The 18,742-nt window shown below is 40.9% G+C and overlaps 1 protein-coding gene across 1 annotated transcript; it reads right to left on the minus strand.

Annotated features, from left to right (window-relative positions):
- Nucleotides 1-1,035: 1,035 nt before the first annotated feature.
- On the minus strand, nt 1,036-15,445 carry sona (SON DNA and RNA binding protein a). The gene is made up of 10 exons (XM_088352595.1): nt 15,291-15,445; nt 11,690-11,772; nt 11,380-11,584; nt 11,101-11,159; nt 9,158-10,993; nt 8,296-8,836; nt 6,154-6,680; nt 3,383-3,861; nt 3,235-3,317; nt 1,036-2,014 (listed from the first exon to the last, which is right to left on the minus strand). The coding sequence occupies exons 2-9, from the start codon at nt 11,715-11,717 to the stop codon at nt 3,243-3,245; spliced, it is 3,750 nt and encodes a 1,249-aa protein (XP_088208721.1). The 5' UTR covers nt 11,718-11,772; nt 15,291-15,445; the 3' UTR covers nt 1,036-2,014; nt 3,235-3,242.
- Between the last annotated feature and the right edge of the window lie 3,297 nt (nt 15,446-18,742).

An 18,742-nucleotide genomic window follows, 5' to 3' on the forward strand; every position in this document is an offset into this window, starting at 1 on the left:
TACAGTCAGGGGTGCCCAAACTTTTCAGAAAGCGGCCTAGATTTGTTCGGCTGAAAATGTGTGCGGGCTGACTATTCAGCCTGGCATTTTTTCAACAGTCAATAAATTCTCGCTCAGGGGGAAAGTTTGCAGTGCTTGGAGATCAGTGTCGTGACCTCATAGCTCGCCTTTGGAGCATTTTCGTTGACTCACAGGGTCTCGTGAAAAAAATTTAAAAAAATTCTGGTTGATCCACCTTTTCACAGCCTTCACCTTCAGTTAGCTTATAGTAGTCCGCATGTTTTGTCTGGCAGTGTCTCTTGATATATTGTTTGAAACAGCCATAGTCTCTTGGTAAATTAGGCAGACAGTTGTTTCGAATTGCGGTTTAAAAATATTCCCATTTCCACTTGTCCTGAAAGCAACGGACGACCCTCACAGCCAACTTTCCTTTTTTTTCTGTGGTAAAAATGTGATCACTGGTTGTAACTGACCCCCGGGCTGGATTTTGGACGTGGCTGATGTAGGTTACCCTTTTTGACTTCATAACGGTGAATTGCTTCTAAAGATGACAAATGTTTGTGCAAATGTTTGCTTTATCTATGAATACAGTATCTATCTAGACAAAAAGCTTGCACTAATACACATTTCATAGTGCCTTGTTTACATGTAGCACTCACCTGTGCTTTTGGGCGCAACCTAATGTCGCTTCATAAGACAATGCCTTACAAACGAATACCAGCTGCCGTTCACCACAAGTATAAGTGCAATGGCAAAGCGAAGCTACGAGCGAGCAGTGTCGGCATTCTTTAAACAAACTTGTCCGGAAATATGGCAAAAATGTCACGCATTTACAGGAACTTGGCCCCATATTCAAGCACTTCTGGATCCTTGAAAACACATTAAAATTCAAGCATTTTCAAGTATTTCAAGCACCCGTTCAAACATGGCGGGAGTGAAAGGCTCATTTATTCAAATCATTCTCAATTGTAAAATCAAACAAAAGAAATTCAATCGTCAAAGACTGAGAACACAATAGACCAGGACATCAAAATGTACAGATCAATGGGGTTTTTAATCATCAATATCACATTTATATACAGGGCAAGCAATGTCTTATTCAAATAAACCCAAAGAACTAATTGCCTAATATGCACTTTTTCCCCACGTCTTGAAATCCGCAATTAAGATCCCCTCATGGGAATTTATGTTAATAAAGAAGCAGAAGCAATAGGAAGAAAAAAAACATTGTTTTCTTTCACAGTTAACAGCTTTGGTCACAAGAGGATGATGGCAAGTTATACATTTTCCTCTGGAGTCAATTTTGTGTAAATTATTCTACGGTCGTGACTGACATCCGTGGTTTGCCAAAAGCAAGCCATTTTATCTTGATATCTCGAAAGAGAAGTCGCTTTTTAGTACTTCAAATAATAGATTAGGAAATAATTTCGATTGATTGCATCGCTCACATTTCGATGCCAATTCTAAACCGGTATAACCGGAAACGGGGCAGAACAAAAAGAATTTTGATGTGTCACTGGGATTTTGTTCCATCAAATCGACTTGTCTCAATAATCCTGACATTTTACCAAAGCTTGTGTTATTAAATCACACATGAAAATCAAATGGAACGAGGTTAAAAAATACACAAAAACCAGGGAATACAGCAGGACATAGATGCGGTGTCCACATGACATGGTCCTGTAAGAAAGCTAAAGTAAAACCAATTAGAACGAGCTAAACTTTTACAAAAACAAAAAAGGCGCCACTAGTAAGTTTGAGTCTCTAAACAGTGACTGCTTGAGAAAGCAGCAAAAGTGAGGGGAAATTGGTGAAAAAAAATCACTATATACACACGCACGCATTCGCACTTAAGTTTTACAATCATGCACACGAGAAGTCAAAGTGTCCACAATTCTTGAGTGGTCAATCATGATCCGGCAACGCAACGGAAGCAACCTGCTCCATTCGTGCCATCCCGCTTCCAACCTGAACATCAGTGGGCAGATTGTTCTTAGATTTTCACGTGTGGATCCTGTGAAGAAAAATAGGCATGTGAGATCCTGCAGAGTAAGAAACATGAGATTGAAGAACAATTGTTTGACCCCGGAGAACCCCAGAGTTCATACGTTTAAAAAAAAGACTTAAAGGGTTCTCGCAACAACCTTTTAGAAGATGTATTCCAGGCCAAAAATCTCAGTCTGAACAAGCCATGCTAACATTCACGTCAAAACCGCATTTATAATTTATTTAAACATGTATTCTGATGCTTGGCGTTTTAGTGCTTCCCAAGATTTACTAAAGCAAAAGCCATAAAATACTGCCATCTAGTGGACATGCATTATGTTGTTCTAGCAACTTCTGCTTTGTTTTAGGGCTGGAAATATAAGCTCCAAACAAAAATGGATGTTTTTAATAGAAAATGTAATCTAAACAAGGAATTTTAAAAAAAACGTGTGAAGACAAGAAAATGATCCCAATTCATACTCATTTTTATTATATGAATGGCACCAAAGCAAAGTGCATTGTCTATCAATGACAGAACTCGAATAAAGCCCTAAAAGCAGACTACTGTTTTTCTTTTTGTTTTACATATTTAATTTATATTTTTGTGTGTGTTTTAGAGGTTCTGTGCTGTTTTAGTCCACGTTCGTTAAAAGTTGAATTGCAAATAGTTTAAAGATGATATTTTATTGAATAATCTTTATAGATCTAAAGAGTTAATATTTATAATTTTAATGTGTAATTTGTCTTTAAGGTATTCTGTGTTGCTTGGCTTTAAAGTTGCTTAGTATGGAAAAGTTTCAATCAATAAGTTCACTGTAGAGCGAAAATTAAAGGCTAGTATAGTATTGAAGTGTAATACATCTGGTAATATATTGGTTAAGCAACAAAAAATCTGAAGAGCCAACTCTTTGTAGTGAGCTGAGCTGAAAAGAGCCGCGTTGTTCTCTAAAAATAAGTGGAATTCCCATCACTAATAAGTTGTGTATTACAATAACAAACAACAACATATATACTTTCCCCATATTTTCGACTTATTTTTTGATTATTTCAAATTGTGTCCACATAAAAGTTTTTGTACGTGATTGAATTAAAAAAATATACATTTTCCTGTAGCCCCCAGATTCTCCCACCAGCAAAATCGGCAATGCTCGTCTCACAAGTACTTCCATCAGTAATAATTCATGATAGTTTTTATCTATAATTTTAAAGGAAATGTTTATCCACCCAGGCCAAGGTGTTTGTCTTTACCTTAGAGTTTAGAATTCATCATCCGACACATGAGGTTTAGCTACAGCCATCTCCTCCTTGCTGTTTGCAATCATCTTACATTTCTAACGAAGAGGGGAAAAAAACAGTTACTATGAAGAAGAAGTTAGTGTCACACATCATCCTTTACCTCAGTCAGCTCCTTTATAGTGTGGATGTTGGCTTGATGAGTGACCTTTCTTTTCACTTCTTCGATGTGGTCCATGTTTACTGATGGAGTAGGTGGCACAAGACTTGGGGGAGGTTTGTTTGTAATGGTAGGGAGGGGGGCGAGTGGGGGCATGGCCGCCAGGGCCCCCATGTTGGTCAAGGCGGCCGTCATGGTGGCGGCAGTCATACTAGCCATGGCGGCGCTCATTGTGATGTTGGACATGTTGGGCATTCCTGGAATAGCGGGCAACCCCAGTGGGCCCATGTTGGGCATATTTGACATCCCCATGCCCATAGGGAGGGGCATGGGGAGCGGTATGGAGAGAGGGCCGGCAGAGGGTGTCGGCAGCGGAAGTTGCAGGATGGCTTTTGGTCGCAGACTCTCGGGGATGGGCACGCCTGCTTTGGCGCACATGGCCGCTGCGTTGGCTTTTGCGATCTCCAGTAACTGGTCCTTATCTGGAAAAAATAGATAAACAAAAATAAATCGAATGAGCGCCTTTTACCATAAATTCCGTACTACATGCAATAATTACAATATGATGCAGCTTTTTTTTTCTGCGAATTGGGCGACTTTGGGCGCACACCTGGCCGCTCAAACAGATTTCCCTAGCTGCAGTGCCATTTTGGGCAGGAACTGCTAGCTTAGAATTGGGGCTTACCGGGCAAATCAGAGTAATTCAAACAGAGCTTTGCAATTTCTGCCAGGGGCTTTGTCAAAGTGTAGAAATTCGACAAAGCCCAAAAAAATGGAAAGAGTAATCATGACTCCCTTATGTAGCCAAATGCCTCATCATCTTATTAGTGAAGTGCATGAATGGATGAATGAGAGACCCACTGTGCCTATGGAGTGAGATTGCTGCTCTGGCGGAATCAGCGGGGAAATGTCAAAGAAAAGTAACACAATGTGCCACAATTAAGACATTTCTTTGTGGACTCTGTCCAGTCGATCCTGATCGACCAAAGCAGCAGTCTATCTTACCGTAGTTATATTGGGATTACCATCAAGTGTGACAAAAATCATTATACATAAATGCTTGGAATCTTACTTGTACTAAGGAGTAGTATCGGCTGATTGAATATTGTGGTGTGGCATCAGCTGAATAATTATCGAGTAGTTTTCCTAATATGACATCACAGTTTATTCAGTTTGACTTTGCAAATGTGTAGTAATCGCAGCACAATTCCGATTTTTTTAATTCCAAGAAATGACGTGAATGAGGTAAACTTTATAGCTGTTTAAGCATGCAGCTCTAAATCAAGTGCGGCTTATACGAAGACAAAATTGAGATTTGTACAAAAATTTGCGCATGGGGCTCAAATGCATAAAAACATAAAAGCATTCTTGATAATTGTTGTAATCTGTCTGTTTGGCTCCAAAACTCCCTTAAAAAAAAAAAAAAGACTCATCAGATGACTTGCGGTTTCACCGTTAGCCTCTGACCTTTTGATTGACACCAATCTTGGCTAATTGCAGGCTTTTTTTCAGAGTCCTTAGCCTGTGACAACCTATGTTGGGCCTCTATTGGGGAAAAAAAAACCATGAACAATCGGCTTCAAAAATCTTTGGCCAGTAGTGACTGATTATGTGCATTGCCAATGAAATTCCCAACTAAATAGTACGCTATTATTTAGCCTGTACTAAAATCAGAGTCGGAAATAAACATGCGCAAATGTGTGAGTGGGTGCGTAAAAGGAAAAAGTGTGAAGCACATTATAAAGAGCTTTGGGAGGTCTTCATTGACTTGAAAAGCGCTATATAAATGCAGATCATTTACCATTTTACCATTTAAATGCAACCCGGGTTCAATTTTTAGTGCGAGTATTACGCGCACCAGTGCAGAATAATGGATTGAGTTCTAGAAAGAGAAGTCAAACGTTTACAACTCTTTCACGATGTCTAAAAATTGGCCAAAGTAAAATACACGAATGTGAAGTTTTTAGGGCTGTGAAATTGTCGTCTCCAAATGGCTTTTTTTTTAAAAAACGCCTCGAACAACCATTAGAATAATATGTATTATACAATGTTTGATTTAGTTTTTCAAATTTTTGTCAAATTTGACAAGGAACTAGGTAAGGCTTCAAGCTATTGTCTTACTGATTTTCCATCTAAGAGTCCCATGCTACACTCATCTGCAAACATTTGATTGCAAAAAAATGTTTTAGGGCAAGAATAAAAACCAAATTTTTTGCAGTGATTTTTTCAGTTTGGAACAATACCTCGCAGTGATACATTTAGAAGAGAGAAAAACCATCTATAGTCTCCAAATGGCTACATCTTGTATTGGGATTTTGGCCGGATTTCATAGGAATGGTAAGAATTAATTAATACTGACTGTTGCACTACTTCATTGACAGCTGCGGACAAAGATTTCTAACGAGTGTCCTTAACGTGGCAAAAATGTTTACTTTTCTGTAATAAACAGTTCACCACTGATTTTTTTAAAAAAAAAGAAATATACGTGAATTCAAGTCTTGTTGATTTGTATGGTCCTTAATCACAGAACAGTTTATGGCAAACTACAGACTATTATTACACCATCCCCTGATCTAAAACCTCCATGAAAGATCTACAATTAGATCATTTTTATGGCTGTTTAGGCCTGCAGATTATTTCCTGGTGGGGCTTGTAAAAAACAAAGTTGAGTTTCTTGTATTTCTGTGTTTGTTTTTTTTATCAAGTGCTTTCTGTAGTTCGGAATTTATTGCAATTTTGCAGGTTTTCTACGATATGTGTGTGCAGATCTTTACCCAGATCGGTGAGCCTCGGAGGCGACTTGCTAACACTGCGGCGTGTCCGTGACCCAGAGCGGCGCTGTTTGCGGAGAATCAGAACAGGCGAGTGGCTGGGCTCCCTTTTCCACCTGTCCCTTCGATCAAACGAGCGACTGCGAAACACCGGACGCTTTCCTTGGCCTCTGGATCTTGACCTGCGTCTCCTATCGGAGGAACGAGACCTGGACCTCCGTCCCCTTTCTACTGACCTGGACCTCCTCCTGCGGGCGGCGGATCGGCTTTGGGAGCGCTTGTTCCTGTCGGCTGACTTGGACCTTTTCCTCCCCCGGGCGTTGGGCGAACGAGAGCGCCTCTTACGGGCCGGAGAGCGGGACTTGGACCGGCGTGTCTTGGTTCGAGATTTAGAGCGAGACCGCTTGCGCCGTGTGGCAGAACGAGAAGGGCTGGATTTTCTGCGCCTGCCAGGGCTTCGAGATTTTGACCGCCGCTTCCTTTTTCCAGAAGGTGAGATAGACACTCGTTTCTTTCCTGGAGACTTTAACCTAAAGTTGATGATGACAGTAGTTACTTTGATTAAAAACCAAGTTTATTCTTGAAATTTTTAGTCTACTCATAGAACATACCTTGCTATTGTAAAAGGTTTTACAAAATATCTACACAAATGGCTTACAGAAACAGAAACCATTTCTAATAAAAAAGGGGGTTCAAGGGGAGCGCGACTTTGACCTGCGCCTTTGAGGCAACGAGCGGGATGTCCTTAAAAAATTGAAGGTTAAATATTTTCTCTATTATGTGTTAATCCCCAACTTGAGTTCGAAGAGCCCTTGTGTTTTTTTCCCATTGCGCATATTTGCATTTTATTCTTAGCAAATCTATTCAGAGATGATCACAAGAGGAATGTTGGGGGAGTGATCGAATGACATCATGCTCATCCCCGCGTTGATTTTGTTTCTATTTGTTGGTGTATTAAAGGATGATTAATCGTTTGTTCTATATTTGCCTGAAAGCTAATGTACTGTACTTTGAAACATAAAAAATGAGGAAAAGCACACCAAGCTGTTAGCCATCGAGATAACATTGGAAAACGTGTAAGGTTTAGTTGTTGGCTTGCTAACATCAAATGATAGAGGAAAATGTAAAAAAAAAAAAAAAACAATAATTTAAGAGAAAAATATCATGGTTTTACCCAGAAGTCAATTTCTGTAAGCACTTTCTAAAAAACACGTATCCCAACACTGCTGTTATACATGCATATTTCTTTTTGTGCATGGACCAACAGCACCAAGCGAATGACGAAAAAATATATCAATAAATAAATAATTATTTTATTTTATTAACAAGAATAGCAAGAACCTTGTGCTTAATTTGAGCTGGCCTTGGAAAGCAGCATCAATCCTGCTAGTCGCCCGAACGTATCCAGAGTTATTATAAATTTTATCAGGTAGCCCTTCGCTAATTAACCAGATCAATGCAAATTTGGTTGGGCAATCCAGTCTCCCTGTTGCATTTATTGCAACACAAATAAGGCATCATTTTTGTGCTGTCACATACCTGTCTAACGTCCCCATTTTTTAAAAATTTGACATCGGTCTAGAGCACATGTGTCAAACAGGCGGCCCGCGGGCCAGGTCGGGCCCTCTAAGGAATTGAATCCGGCCCGCGAGACAACACTCAGAGAAGCGCAGGAGAAAAACAAGCTACAGGTTGAAATATGTCAACTTGATGCATTGAACAAAGACACTGTGCTTGTATTTCCTCTCTCTCTCTCTCTCTTTTTCCCTGCCTCATTCTTTTATTTCTTTATCCCTCTTTTTCTTTCTTTAATCTACTAGCCTGGCCCCCGACAGAATGTTTGTTCTATCGTGTGGCCCCAGAGTTGAAATGAGTTTGACACCCCTGGTCTAGAGACTGTAAACATGCAAGTACTTTCGTGCATCGTGAAAAAGCTCAACAGAGGATGTAATGATGACACCCACCAGAGGTGGCAGCCGCGTGTAAAAAATAAAAAACTTTGCATGAATTTAGAAATGCATCACTTCAACAGACTTCTCACTAATACATTCCTAACAGCCCGGATTATCACATCACCTTGCACCATTACAAAGAAGCGCAAAAGACTCATTGAGGGTTTTCAGCATATAGGCATTTTGAACAAACCTCTTTTGGGGTGAAATTGAGCGGGAATGTTTCCTGTGCTCGGTGGGTGATGATGAGCGTTCCTTGCTCCGTCCTGCCGGAGATGATGAATGCGAGGGGCTGTTCAGGGATGGTTCTACGTCTGCAGTTTCTTCGTTTACGCCTTCAGAACATTCAGATCCCTCAGAAGGTTCTACTGAACCAGTCCATATCCCTGAAATACCCTGTTCCTGGCATACACCGGATTCTTCTACCTGCTCCTCCTCACTGTGCGCCTCCACCAGCTCCCGCTCTGCCAGCTCCTCCTCCACCTGGTGCTGCGCCTCCTCCACCTGGTGCTGCGCCTCCTCCACCTGGTGCTCCGCCTCCTCCACCTCGTGCTCCTCCTCCTCCACCTGGTGCTCCTCCTCCTCCACCAGCTGCTGCTGTTCCTCCTCCTCCTGTTTTTCTTCCTCCTCTTCAGGGATGGCACCGGGGGACAGAGGCTGCACCTGCACTTCATCCACAGAGGGAACAGCTGGAGAACCCGAAGCAACCAGTGAGGTGACAGGTTTCCAACCACCTGTGACATAGACAAGGTATTTAAACCCAATATTTTGGCTGTACCACCCAGTCACAGACAGAGGTGTCAATTAAGTTTTGAAAGTAGTGAGGACAGAGGTAGAACTGGAAAAAAAGCAGAAAAGGGAAGGAAAAATGCAAATAAAAGGATTTGTCGAGTTATATTTAATGTAAAAAAAAAAACTGTCAATGGGTTACATGGGTTGCTGGACCTATTAAATACAGGTCAAAATGTAGTCATAGTTGGATATGCTCAGTTTACAAACCATGTATATATTTTCCTTCATCAGTGGTTGATTTGTAATTCTAAAATGGCACTCACCCGTTATAAGACCGCCTTGCACAACTTCAGCCAGTTGTTCTGGAGATGCTTGCTCCACCTGAGGAAAGGAAGATGTCTTCTGCTCAGGAAAGGGTGAGGTGGATCTGGCATGGGATGACCTATCAGACGGCCTATCACTTGACTCAGACCGGGATCTGGACTTGGATCTGCGCAAGCCAACAGAGACAGACTTTGACTTTGACCTTCTGACGCGGGTCCTTGGCGATTTTGACTTCTTTCTGCGCGGAAACGGGGAGCGCGACTTTGACCTGCGCCTTCGAGGCAACGAGCGGGATTTCGAGCGTTTGCTAGACCGCGGCGGAGACCGCTTTCTCCTGGCAGGGGAACGAGAACGCCGTCTGACCGGAGACTTGGATTTGGAGCGCCAACGAGAAGTGGGGGTTCGTGATTTGGACCGTTTACGAGGGCTCCTGGTTCGAGATCGCCGCTGGCGCTTGTAGGTTGTGATGGAGCGTGATCGGGTCCGCCTGCCCCTTCGGAGGGATCTGGAGCGCGAGCGGCGGGCTTTTGGAGGCGGTGACCTCCTACGCCGCGACAGAGATCGACTCCTTGAGCGCCTGCGTTTGACCAAGGAACGAGACCTGGAGCGGCGGTATGGGCGCCTTGATCTGGAGCGACGGGCCCTGGCAAAAGAGCGTGACCGCGACCGCCTAGCGCTTACGCCACCACGTCTGGGTGAGCGCGTCCGCGAGCGACGTATGCGCACCCGTGAGCGGGACTTGGATCTCCGGCTTCTCCTAGGAGACCGGGACAGCGAACGAGACTTGCGCCCGCCACGTTTTGGGGATCTGGAAGATCTTCGCCTCGTAGACGGGGAACTTCGACGTCGACGTGGGGACACAGACGCACTCCTCCTGCGTTTGGGTGACCTGGATCTCGCAGGAGAACGCAACGACTTCCTTTTGGGCGTACGCGATCGAGAGGTGGAAAACGAGCGTCGGTGAGTTCTCTTGGGGGACTTAGAGCGTGGGGAGACTGACTTTTTCTTAGATTTAGGTGACTGCGAGCGAGAGATGGAGCGTGAGAGCTGCCGATTTTTTTGCTGAACAGGAGACCGATGGTCCTTTGAGGGTGATCTTGAACGATTTTCTGCTGGTTTTTGCTCTGCCACCACTGTTTGATCATCACTCTGGTAATTGGTACTTGGTGAGGGTGACTGACTAGATCGTGGGCCGGACTCCTTAATATCTTGTTCTGTACCAAAAAGGGGAGGCGCAGGCCCTGGAGAATCAGATTCTTTGACTGTTACCTGCTGAATCAAATTGGATTCATCTTTCTGTATTGGCTCTTCTCGAGGTGCATTAGATTCCTGTTTTGGAATAATGTCAGGAAGTTCATTGGCGTGACTAAGGGCCCTCTCTTCTACACTGCCTTCTTCCTTGACCTGAACGGTCTCCATCTGTGTTACCTCATCCAAGCTTGGTGGAGGAGATTTCACATCCTTTTCAGTTCCGTTGCTTTGACTATCATTGGTGATCTTCTCTGCATTTTGTAAAACATCTGTTTCAGAAATGCTCTCTTCAATTGTCTCAGGATTTTGTAGACTGGGAACATCTTTTTCGTCCCCTTTGTTGTTTGGTGTTGAAATGAGGGACACAGGCTCATGTTGAACAGGTGCTACCACTGGAGACAATATACAATCCCCGGCCCCTGCACGCCCATCCGTTTCAGATTCAGAATCTGAGCCCGAGCTGCTATCAGATGAAGAACGAGATTGGGATTTCTTTTCATCCTTCTTCTTCTTCTTTTTCTTCTTCTTAGCAGCATGTCTTTTGTGTTTTTTAGATTTTGAATCTCCCTCCTTGTCCACACAATCTGACAAGACAATTAATGAGCTTATTTTATTCTTATTCTCTTGGATTGTTTGATTTCTGATGAATTAACAACAATCAGAATATTATCTCATCCGCAAAGCATCATACCTGATTGAGATTCTTCCTTGTGTAAGGTGTGATCACCAGCTTTTGCAGCCAGCCTTGCACTGCAAATAGAAAACACAAATAAATTCAAACATTTTACGGCTTCATTCAAGTTTGATACCAGCAGCAATCATTTCAGACCATATTTAGTATCGTTTAATACAAATTAACTTACTCTGGTGGGCTCCCTTCTGTTTTTAAACAGATGGCATGGCCAAAATTTGACTTTTGCTAAATAGTGTACACACAAAGCTTGAAAATAAATACAACTTTTTTTCTGACCTAGATCGAGTAGTCCGGACAGGTTTCAGAGGAACTATTTCTGCTTCGGATTCAGCACCAGACTCAGAACTGCTTTCCTTTTCGCCCTTCTTCTTCTTTTTCTTCTTCTTGTTTTTGTGCTTTTTGTGCTTCTTGTTTTTCTTATGGGGCTGCTCAGTCCCATCCGAGCAATTGATATCATCTTTCTCTTTTGTGTCATTCTCACCTGAAGACAGGTAGTTTACATTTTTAAAGGCTCATTTAACACAGGATAAATGTATATGCAATGAAGAAAATAAAGGGTTCATTTCTGTACCCCAAAATTACTCACCAGCTGGAACGTCCACTATACACTCCATTTGAACTGTTGCAGATGCAGTCAAATAAGGGCCTCTTGATAGGAGTGTACAGTTACTGGAGAAGAATAAATATCAGAGCTCATGCAAACTTTTGTACAACTCCCAAGAGACAAATCTCAAAAGATTATTCCACTACAAAATTCAAACTCTTTCAAATACATCAACACACATAGCAGGGTCAAATCAGGACAAGTGCGGTATTGTTGGCCATTCAAGATCTTTCACTGATACGCTTTTGGAATTTAAGGCAAACGGTCTTGTTCAAGAAGAAAACGGCCGATGTTTTTCAATTATTTCCTAGAGTGCAACGTCTAATCTTAAAAAAATGCCCGGTACATTGTTATCAATGACAATAAAAACAATTTTAATTCATATTCTCAAACGCTTTAAATAACTCAACATACACTGTGTAGTCTTATCCAAAAAATATACCTATTACTTTACCCCAAGAAAGTGTATTTTTATTGACGCCACTACTATTACTTATGTAAACAACAAAGCTGTTAAAAGCTGATAATGACTAGGTTTTGCTTAAAAAGAATAGTGTTTATTATTAAGTCACTAGATGGCGCTGTTTTATGTTATGCAACTGTCACCAAGTGCTAAAATGTACAAAGAAGATAAAGTACTAAAAACTATTTTTTGGTTTTTGAATTCCCTTACAGTTACATGAAAAATACATAATAAAATTACAGGCACATTTAGTTGAAATAAGGATTACTTTCCAGGATTGCAATGGTACTTAAAACTATATTTTGTATAAATAATGCGGCATTAGACCAATTGTTTCATAATTTCAAAAACATCCACAAGCCATCTGTTGCCCAGATTGTACCAAGGGGCAATTTGTCAACCAATGCATGCTTGTCAGACTGTGTTGCAGTTATGAGCACATCTCTTTTTGTCTGTATTTTATTTCTCCTTTAATGTAGCACTCATTTTGTTGAAAGGCGCAAGCCTACAGTTTCGTGAGACTGCAAAGATGTGTGCGTATTCTGAGAAGCGCATTTTGTGGTAGTGAGTGATGCTTTCAGGAATATTGAGTAAAATTAATAGATTATCCTCCTTTAGTATATAACAGTTAATTGTTGTTCAAAATCCACTTTTGATCACTGTATTGCAATGTTGTGAGAATGTTTTACATGTCCTCATGATTCTGAATATTTTTAAGATGTTTGGCATCCCCACTTAAAACAAGTAAATCTTGAACACAAGACAGCATCTAATTTGCTGGAAATTTAGAAAGTGAATACTTGATGTGTTTTAAACAATTAATCTTAATCTTAATCTCTTAATGTCCTATTAATTTAAATTAAAACAGAGCATATTATGTCTGCCATGTGTAAGAGAAAGTTTTGTTTTTGCTTAAGACACTATACTGGTTGTAATCCCTTAACCCATGGTGTCAAACAGGCGGCCCGCGTGCCAGATCAGGCCCACTAAAGGACTGAATCTGGCCCGCGAGACAACGCTGAGGGAAGCGCAAGAGAAAAACGAGCTGCAGGTTCAAATATATCCAAATGATGTTGCCAAAGCCAAGTTCCTCTCACAAATACTGTACTTGTATTTCTCTCTTTCTTTTTTGTCTCTTTGTTCCTCTTTGTCTCTTTCTGTCTTTTTACCTCCCTTTGCTTTTTTTCTCTTTTTTCTCTCCCTCCCACTTTCCCCTTCTTTCTTTCTACCCTTCTCTTTTCTCTCCTCTTTATCTTTATTTGGATTTTGTTCTTTCTCTCTCTTTCGTTTCCCCTTCTCACAATAGTTCTCTTTTTTATCTCTTTTGTTTCTCATGCTTTCTCTCTGACACTTTCTTTGTCCCACCCTCTCTACTTTTCTCTCCCTCTCTTTTTCTTTCTCTCTAATGTACTAGTCCGGCCCCTGAGAGAGTGTTCTATCGAGTGGAACCCCCCCACCCCAAGTTAAAATGAGTTTGACACCCCTGCCCTTACCATTAATGTAGATGCACCATATTCTGTGATGTGTCTTGGGAAAACACAGCCTGGTGGTGCCCATCCCGCTCCCAGCAAACATATACATGGTTAAAATTTGAGCACTTTTGTGCAGGACAACAAGCAATTCCCTAACTTTTTTCTCTCAAGGTTACATTGTTCATTTATATTAAACAAAATGTCGTCATTTTAGTCATATTGTTTATTTTGTCTTTTATTAGCATATTTAGATGGGATGTAATCCAAAAGTAGTCCAAAGCTATTAATTCTGAAAAAAAGCTCACAAGTGTTGAGTTGATATTTTTAGAAAGATCATTTTTAGTGGTTGACTTGGTTTATTTAACCCCACATCCAATAATTACCCTGTTAATAACACAGTAACAATGTTTAGTTGTTTTACTTTTACTTTTTTTTTTTTACATGTAATCGAGACAATATGTTTTCTTTTTCTGCTAGTTATCAAGGTAAATGTTTTCTGGTTTGACATCTGGCTTTGGTTTAACTATTTGGATGGATTTCACTCTTTTAGGTTGCTAGCTGCCTTATAGTTTTTTTTAACTCAAGGATGAACTCTACATTACAATATCATTAATATAATCATATTTGGCATTTCGATTCCATGTAAACCAAATTATATAATTACATTTTCCATACCTAGCTTAAAATATTCCCGTTTCCCCAAAAAAACATTTTATATAGCTGATGTTATATTTTACTGGTTATTTGGTTGTAGTGCTCTGTGCAGCCTTTTGAGACTTTATGTGATAAAGGGCTATACAAATCAATATGACTTGACTTAATAAGAAATTAAACTAGGTGCCTTGTACACTAATTAGTATCAAAGGGTAGCGCTCTGCTTGAAAAATGTTCAACACCCCTGCTCTAGAGCTAACTTGCTGCTGGACATGCAAACAACTACGCTAAGATGGCCCCACATCTGGCACTTCTAATGTCCCGGGTGTGAAAAATGAATGGGTTTCGTACCCTCACGCCTCCCCCAGAATATTTTTCCTTGGATCCATCTTCACAATTCCCGTACATCATTCAATTTGACTTCAAAACGGCGTGTCCAAGTTTTGGCAGACGCTTTACCAGCTAACCGCAACATGCCATTTTGACATACTCTTTGTGCCATGAGGCAACCATTTCTTCAAACATTCAATTAGTAACAGGATATAAGATTTGAACACCTCACACAACGGTAACTACTCAACGATGACTCGCACTAAGTTTAACAAAGCAACTTATAGCTGGAGTTACTAATCGCCCATGGGCCTACGTGGCTGTGAGGCATCTTCAACATTCATTCAAACGACTTCAGAGGTCACGCTACTCTCGAGTCAATAAAACCTTTTCAGCTAACATTATTCCTCAAATCACACGAGTAGAATTTTCCTTGCGTGACTTACAGAGTAATTGTATCGCTAATACAATAAACAAGATGCTACAGGCTTGCGGCCTCCGCGGTCATCCACCACCTATTCGTCGAGCTAAATTGTTAGCATGCTAGTAGTTATTTAACCACTTAGCGCCAAGTCCATTTTCGCTGGTAGCTAATGCTCGGTTAGAAATAAAAGCAACGTGGTTAATTCATCACATTTTCTGCATTTGGGGTACGTATATTTACCCCGTGTACGTTTGGAGGTAATGGCGAGGGAGGCGAATTTCTTTCAAGCGCCGCAGTCGTAGTTTCCGGAGCGTACGGTCCCGAACAATCACGTACCGACAACGTTAGCCGGCTAACTCGTCCGCCATGATAGGAGAGTATCCCAGAATGCAATGCTACGCGCCTAGGGTGGCAGCTTCACAGTTGCCCGGGCAACTCTTAGAAGGAAGACGCCTGATGGACGATAATAGTGGAATGTTAAAGTCAAGTCCTTTTTATTTGTATAGACTTTATCTCAAGGAGTCTCAAAGGGCTGCACAAAAGGCAGGGCGAAACGAAAGTATGAGGAAAAAAATTCTGCATTTTGGTCACTTTGAGTCTGTTAGTTTGTATTTTTTCTTTTGCTTTTTAACACTTGTTTTTTGTTTTACTTCACAATACAATGACATTTAGTGGTCATATATTACACACTGAGCCTTTAAGTTGTGAGAATTTTAAATGCAAATGTGACATCCAATCCATCCAAAGCAGATTTGAACAAGTTGGCGAATTCCGAAGCAATTTGTCCCTACAACAGCTGACCATCTGGAATATCAACAGATAAAACCCGACATACCTCCACCCCTTTTATAGGGGCATGTCGATTCTAGACAGCAAATATAATAATGACTTTTTCAGATTACATTACGTTTGGAGTTATCATACAAAACATGAATGATGAAAGAGCAATAAAACTTGTTTTGTGTATGGTTGGTTGGATCCTTTAACCACTAGGGTCATAGGTGCACCGTTTCCTGTGGTGTGTCTTGGGCAGGGTTGGGTAGGGTTACTTTAACTGGATTACTTTCAATTACTTTTGGATTACTCCAATACCAAATATGCTAATAAAAGACAAAAGAAACTCAATATGAATAAAATTATGACTCACAACACGTGGTAAGCTTTCTCTCCTGGCTTTGATCTCTTTGATCCCCGGCAAAATTAACATAAAATGTGACAGAAACAAAATGAAAATAAATCCAAACAGCTTGCCAACATCATTTTTGCCGTTCCATGTATTCCGTTACTCCCCAAACCTGCACAAAATGTAGTAATTTGTATATATAATTTTATATATATATATATATATATATATATATATATATATATATATATATATATATATATATATATAAAATATTTGATCCCCAAAAATGAAAACAATTTAAACCCGCTTTTTAAAATGTTATCAACGAATTTTTGGGTGGGTTAAATACATCAATATGATATACATTCCCAATGTGCAAGAGATGTATTATATGCTTAATAATCCCCCTGTGGTGAGTTAATCATGTCGTACTTTCTATTTTTCTTTTTACTTTATTTATTTTGTTTATTTAATTTCTGGCGGTTGCTTTTTTTGCATGTATTTCCGCAGCACTTTATGTTGTTGTTTGGACTGTTTCCTGCCAATTTTGTTTGTGATTATAAAGCAGAAATCTAATATGATCATTGAAACGATTTTTTTTCATACATAAAAAATAGGCCTCACTTCAAAATAAACCTCAAGTCAAGATTTTTGTTGTTCTTTTTTTAATTTAAAAAAGGGGTAGATTTTTTGGGCGGGATAAATGAACGGACAGACGGATGGAAATCGGAACGGTAGATAATTCTTGTTTATTTTAAGTAATTATTTTTGTCATTTGTAAAAAAAAAGATAAAGTAAAACAGGTTGGACATCTGGTAATGTCCCAAATTACAGCAAAATATTCACCAACGTAAAAAACATTTATTTGTTCCTGAGCCATGGTGGCCGCAAATTCAGATTCAGATTCAGATATACTTTATTGTCATTCTAGTACGCGTGTATACAGAACGAAATGTCGATACATCTGACCCGCACAGTTTCCTTGAATGTACCGATATAAATAAAATGTTGTATTGAGTTGGAGTATTGAAGTACTAATAATATGCTAAATAATTATGGCTATGTATAGTATTATACAGTAGTGCAAAGAGTGCAAGAGTAGCAGCTAACCAGATGTGCAAAATGGGCAGTCAGGTAAACAAGTCACTGTACAGTAACAATAACACTGTAGTACGATAGTGCAGAGGAGAACAGATGTGCAAAAGAGTGGCTGGGTATAAAGAACTCCTAGTAGTGCAAAAAAAAAACAGACAAACAGATGTACAGATTAGCAGTAGTGTAGGCTTACTATGTGTTATCTCTTTAGTTTTGTCAACATTCAGGACCAGGCTGTTGTCTCTGCACCAGCCCACCAACTGCTCGACCTCCTCTCTGTAGGCCAGGTCGTCGTCGTCCCTGATGAGGCCCACCACTGTTGTGTCGTCCGCAAACTTCACGATGTGGTTTGTGGCTGACCTAGGGACGCAGTCGTGTGTCATCAGGGTGAACAGCAGGGGGCTCAGGACACAGCTTTGGGGGGGAGCCTGTGCTGAGGGGGATGACATCGGAGATGTTCTGACCAATCCGCACTGACTGGGGTCTGTCAGTGAGGAAGTCCAGCAGCCAGGTCCGCAGGGGGGTGTTGAAGCCCAGGAGTCTCAGTTTGTCTACCAGGTGTTGTGGGATGATGGTGTTGAATGCTGAACTGAAGTCCAGGAAAAGCATCCGCACATGGGTGTTCTTCTCCTCTAGGTGTGTCAGGCTGAGGTGAAGCGCACCTGAGCCTGACACTGGGGCGGCAGTAGCTCAGGAGGTAGAGCGCTCGTCTTGGGGGATGTTCTCCTTAACCGGCTCGTCCGTGTTACATGTCAAAGTGTCCTTGGGTAAGACACTGAACCCCTAATACCCCCAATAAGCAGGTTAGCGCCTTACATGGCTGCAAGGCCGCTATTGGGAAATGTGGAGCACATTGTAAAGCGCTTTAGGAAGTCATTGACTTGAAAAGCGCCATATATATATAAAATGCAGATCATTTCATTTCATTTCATCCCCGGAGGAGCGGTTTCTCCGGTAGGCAAACTGAAAGGGGTCGAGTGAGGAGGGGAGACTGGAGGTGATGTGCTCTTTAACCAGTCTCTCAAAGCACTTCATTATGATGGGAGTCAGTGCAACGGGCCGGTAATCGTTCAATGATGAGATCTGGGGATTCTTTGGCACTGGGATGATGGTGGCAATCTTGAAGCATGATGGTACCGTGGCTTGGTCTAGCGAGGTGTTGAAAATGTCTGTTAGGACACAAGCCAGCTGATATTAAGATAATTAAGAACAACTTCATACCAGGGGTGTGAAACTCATTTTTGCTCGAGGGATACATGGTAGAAAAAACATTTTCACAGGGGGCAGACTAGTAAACGAATAGCATAAAAAGTGTGCTTTAGCTGGAGAGCTGTGGGTCTTTTCGGAGGCCCACAACTAAATTATGATTCAGGATGAAAGATTTAAAGATAAAACGATTATTGAGGCTTTTTTTCCAATAATTTTTCCTTCACTAAGATTTATTTTCTAGTGGTGTTTATCAACTGTGCAT

Source organism: Urocampus carinirostris, chromosome 14, assembly GCF_059441175.1.
Source record: "Urocampus carinirostris isolate Australia breed hairy pipefish chromosome 14, RoL_Ucar_1.0, whole genome shotgun sequence".
In the NCBI taxonomy this organism is placed as follows: domain Eukaryota; kingdom Metazoa; phylum Chordata; class Actinopteri; order Syngnathiformes; family Syngnathidae; genus Urocampus; species Urocampus carinirostris.